Genomic DNA, 5,277 nt, shown 5'->3' on the forward strand with positions numbered 1-5,277 from the left:
GTGTGTGTGTGTTGGATGGTATGTGGTGTTCGTGATATGTGGTGTGTGTGGTGTGTGTTACATGGTATGTGATGTGTGTGAGGTGGTGTGCTGTGCTGTGTGTGGTGTGGTGTGTGTGTGATGTGTGTGGGTGTGTTGTGTGCTGCATGGTGTGTGGCATTTGTGGTATGGTGTGTGTTAATGTGATGTGTGTGGTACATTTGTGATGTGTGGTGTGGTGTGTGTGGTGTTATGTGTGGTGTGTGGGTGATGTGTGGTATGTGGTATATGTTGCATGGTGTGTGGTGTAGTGTGGTGTGTGTGGTGTATGTGGGTATGATGTATCTGTCTGTGGTGTGGTGTGGTGTGGTGTGTGGTTAGCAGTGTGTGTTTGTGGATCTTGAGGACCTCTGCCCCTTCTACAGAAGACACATTTAAGGAGAGACAATCGGCTCCCATAAGTGGGGACCAGCAGTTTAGATGTTGGCTCTATAAGACAAAATTTTATTTTTTAACTCCATGACTACACAATTAGAAGACAGTACTCACGATGTGTCGTGCTGCAAACACGCCGTCGACTACCGCACAGCAGAATGCTGCCACCACACCAAAGCTGATAAACACAATTGCAGCTACCAACTGCAACAAAAGAAAGGCTTTAGGTTCCCCAAATTTAACAAATGCATTTTTTCAAATCCAAACCAATTCAAAGCCCTAACTTGATATCAGGATTTCCTTTAGCAGAAATCCTGGGTGTCACACTTCCACTAGCCCTGGCCAGCGTCTATCCTGAGCAGTCTATCCAGAGGCTCTGCTTTGTCCTCCTGCACCAGGGCAAAGCAGACTTCACCAGGACCAACAGGTCCTGAACGCTCAGCTAGCAACAACAGGATGCCCTCTTCACAGGAGGCCCTGTGGGTCCCCAGCCCTCCTGGTCCTCCTCCGAGGAGCCTTGAGTGCAGGCTGTGCAGGCAGCTGCTGTGTCTGTGCCCGTTCACACACACAGTGCATGTAAGCACTTGTGGCTGTCCCCGTGCCCAAGTCCAGGGCTCTGTGGGCCAGCTCTGGGTGGAGAATCTTCTAATACTAACATGCAGCGCAGCTAAGTGGAGGGAGCAGAGGCATAGGCTGCGCTGCATGTTAGTATTAGAAGATCACTAGTACTTAGGAAATGTGGTTAAAGGCAAGACACGTCCTGCCCTGTCACTCTGAAGTTCTCTCCTTGGGCAAAGAGCTATGAAAAAATAGCTGGCAGAAATTATCCCCAGCTGGGATTTCCCATGTGTTGCTGTGATGAAAAATATAGGAAAATGGGCATACAGAGAGGACTCAAGAGGCAACTCCTCAGATTTCCCCATAGGCAGCCGGGATAATGAGAAGGCCTGACCCTGGGTACCCGCCATCCTGCAGTTCTTGCTCCTTGAGGAACTGGTGCAGTCAGGAGGCGGCCCTGTCCCCCCAGCACCAGCAGGGAGAGAACAGTGCCACTCCTACCAACTGCTCCTATGGTAGGGGCAAGGCCCTGCCATGCCCAGCCCCCCAGAAGGGACACTGTGTCCCAAAGAGCACCCACTGTTTTCTGTTGGGTATAATTTCCAGGCCCAGAGACCTAAAGGTGAAATCCTGTTACTCAGGGCAGGCCCTCTAAGCTCCTGACTGAGGCGCCTTGTCTCAACTGTGTCAGGCAGGGGAGGCAACCCTGTAGTTTCTGGCTGACCTTCCCAGGGTTAGTGAGGGGAAAGCATTTGTTTAGACCACAGTGCCTGATACCACGGGTGAGGCAGGGCCAGAAAGGACACAGCTGTCATTCCAGGAGTCTGAGCACAGCCCGCATCCCATCCCGGACCTCACTGTCGCATGATCTCAGGAGGGGCAGCCTGCTGGCTCAGCCTCGCCCAGCTGCCTCACTGCACCCAGTGAGTGCAGGGTCCTGGCTAATGCGGGGGAGAGGGGAAGAAGGCATGGCCCATGCTCTGGGTACCTTCTTCTCAGAGGGCTCCTCAGCTCACAGTCTTGGCACCCTGCCTATCCCTGGGGCTGCCCTCCTCTCCTCAGTGTGCCCGAATCGCTGCTTACATTCCCCAGGGTTCCTCTCTCCTCCAGGGCCCTGCAGGTCTGGGCCAGCAAGGCCCGGCAGGAACCACCTGGCAGTGCCTCCAGGAGTCTCCATCTGCCCAGGCACACACCCTAGGCACTAGCTTGTCTCAACTGCCATACAGGGGAGGTGCCAGCGTAGCTTCTGGCTAACCCTCCCAAGGTTAGTGAGTCCAGAGTGGGCTGTAGGCAACGCAGAGGCTCTGCTTTGTCCTCCTGCACCAGGGCAAAGCAGACTTCACCAGGACCAACAGGTCCTGAACGCTCAGCTAGCAACAACTCAGCAGCCCTCAACAGGCCTTACAGAGCAGGAGAGGCTCTAACCCAGCGTGGGCAGGACACAGCCCTGGACAGATGAGACAGTCAAATTTTATTTCCACCCATAATGTCACAGAAAGCACAACATTTTCATAGTGTCCTTTAAAATCTCAAGGCTTGCCTACCCTTGTCTGGATGCTAACACTGATTTAGTAACACACACTCCCAGCATCCCAGATGCCCTCACCAGCTCTGGCCAGCTCTGCCCTGCTGCCCATCTTCCCACACCAGCCAAGCACAGGGATAGTCACAAACATGTTGTGGCTTGAGAGCGTCCCGGGGCTTCAACCCCAGAGTCCAGTAGGCAGTGCTGGAAAAGATGCTGGGAACCACCTCCTCCAACACTCAGATAGACAGGTCAGGAGAGTGGCCTCTAAGAGCCTCCTGGGGCTCCTGTCACTGTCCTGCTTTTCCTTCCAGGCATTGCTGACTTGTTCAGATGTTTTGGGAGGGACCTAGTGAGCTTAACAGTGTAAAGCGCGAGGAACACAGAGCAGGAAGCCACCAGCTCCCTGGCAGAAGCAGCCGAGTCACTCCCCACAGCCCTGACAACCACCCACCCATAGCAGATGCAAAGAGAAACGTTCCCTAAGTGGCAGAGGCGCCAGGTCAAATGGTGTGGATGCATTTCACTGCATTTGGTGGGGGTCTTTTCCTGGGAGAAGGACATCATGCTGTGACTTGGGAGCAAGGTCACCTTCAAGTCTCTGCTGCTGAGTTTATATTCCACAGGGGAAGGTAGATACCAAACAAAAGCCGGAATGCAAAGGCATGGTGATAAGCAGAGAAGAAAGTGTGAGTACAGAGGTCATAGAGTGGGGACAGGACCACACATGTCCAGGCATTCCAGTAGAGACTCAACAAGGCAGAGCACCCACCCAGACAACAGCAGCAGAGGCGCTAGTCCTAGGAACAACAAAGGGCCGGTGTATTCAGAGGCTGGTGTCGGGGTAGGCCCAAGGCAGGAGGGACAGAGAGAGCAGATCAGCAGTGGGAACAGGATTTCCGGCAGACTTGCCCTGGGTTGAGCTCGCACCTGGGTGGGCGGGGGGGACAACAGGGAGAAGCTGAGGCACGAGGCTGCAGCCGAGGGTGAGGAAGGAGTCAGGCAGAGACGGACGGCTCAGGTGGCCACACAGAGTTGACATGCCCCATGACAACTGGCCGCACACATGGCAAGTTCAGCGCTAGGCAGGTGCACTCAGGACGAGGGAAGACATGGGCCACCAGCCACAAGCAGGGAGCCAGCCCTGAGTTACCTTGTCCCACAACACTGCCCCAGGCCCTCCTGTCCACGTATCTCACATCTGACTGCTCCTCCTTGAGAACTCCCGCCACATCCCTTCTTCTCCACAGGTCCCCTCCCCATGTGCCTCCTCTCCTTTGTCACCCAGCCTCCTCCTGGCCCCTCTGGATCTGTGTCTGGTATGCCCAGGACACCCTCAGCCCCTTCTCTTTCAGTTCTTTCCCCTACGGGCTAAGCAGGGCCTTAATGCCACCCCTGCAGGCCCCTCCTTACCCCATATCGCCCCCTTTAGACCCTGTCCTGCACCTCCCTAAAAGCTCCGACTATGTCTCATGCCTCAGCATTTCTGTAGCCAACATTCCCCAACCACTATGTTTCCCTGGACCCCTGAAGATTCTCACTTCTGCTCTCAGGGACCCTCCCCAGGCAACTGAGCCCCATACTGCAGCCCCCCCAACCAGGGCCCTGGCCCCTCTAACCCAGCCTGGACCTCCTCCCCAGTTTGCTCTAGGCCATACGCAACACCTAACCTGGCTCCTGCCCACCCTGACCTCCTCAATCAGGCCATACTCCTTCCCCACCCCCAGCTCTCCCAAGATGCTCACACCCTGATGATGACCCTCCTGCCCTGGATGGTTATCCCCCAGTCCTACCTCCAGGCTCAAGGCCTGGGTCAAGGATCATAGCCCCAGGGAGACTCTCAAGCACCTCACTCCTCCTTTACTTCTCAGAGTCTCCTGCAATTCCAGATTACCTCCACTCCAGGCGATAGCAGCACTCTGCAGGCCTGTCCCCACCTCACCCACACCACTGCATCAACCTGGCACTTACTGCAGCCCATGCCTGCAGGCTCAGTCCCGAGAACATAAGGACCCCAGAAAGACCCCCCCCCCAGACCACCCTGTGTCCTGCCAGGCAGCTGCACTGGCAGGACAGCTCAGGCCCTAGCCCTTCTGCTATGTACCCTCCCATCGCTCAGCAACAGAACACTCTAGAAGCCTCTTCCTGGAAGCTCTCCTCCCCTCCCTCATGCACCCCCTCTCCTTGAGAGCAGACCCCAGGTGGAGCTGGCCAGTGCAGCCTGAATTCTCATCCTACAGCGCTGCCAAGGTCACTGCTGTCTGCCTATGCTAACCAGAGGGCACTTTCAGGCCCAGCAGACCTGATTCAACTTGAGCCCTGGACTTGATGACCATAGCTGGACAGGAGCACTGTGCCTGCCCTCCAGGAAACAGTCCTGCAGACTGAGACCTGAACATGATGACCATAGCCAGACAGGAGCACTGTGCCTGCCCTCCAGGACACAGCCATGCAGACCAGCCTACACTTCTGAGTGGTGGCAGTTATGGCTCACTGCTCACCCATTTCTCCAGGCTCCTCCATGACCTGCATCTGCTGAGCTAGCCCTTAAACTATTACACTCAAGAGGCTCTCAGAAGATCTCACACAATCCACCATACAGGCCCCGGCTCAGTCTATAACGTACACCCTCCCCCATCCACACCATACAGGCCCTGGCTCAGTCCACAATGTATACAGCCCCCCATCCACACCATACAGGCCCCAGCTTAGTTGACAATGTATACACACCCCCATCTACACCATATAGGCCCTGGCTCAGTCCACAATGTATGAACACC

The 5,277-nt window shown here is 55.4% G+C and overlaps 1 protein-coding gene across 1 annotated transcript in view; it reads right to left on the reverse strand.

Annotated features, from left to right (window-relative positions):
- Window positions 1-5,277, reverse strand: part of TMEM255B (transmembrane protein 255B) — a 33,137-nt gene that overhangs the window by 10,643 nt on the left and 17,217 nt on the right. The window contains exon 4 of the mRNA XM_012811505.1: window positions 529-618. Within this exon, the coding sequence (XP_012666959.1) occupies window positions 529-618 (90 nt within the window). The remainder of the gene's footprint in view (window positions 1-528; window positions 619-5,277) is intronic.

The sequence above is a fragment of the Otolemur garnettii genome, unplaced genomic scaffold, assembly GCF_000181295.1.
Source record: "Otolemur garnettii isolate 467f Iridium unplaced genomic scaffold, OtoGar3 scaffold00161, whole genome shotgun sequence".
Lineage (NCBI taxonomy): Eukaryota > Metazoa > Chordata > Mammalia > Primates > Galagidae > Otolemur > Otolemur garnettii.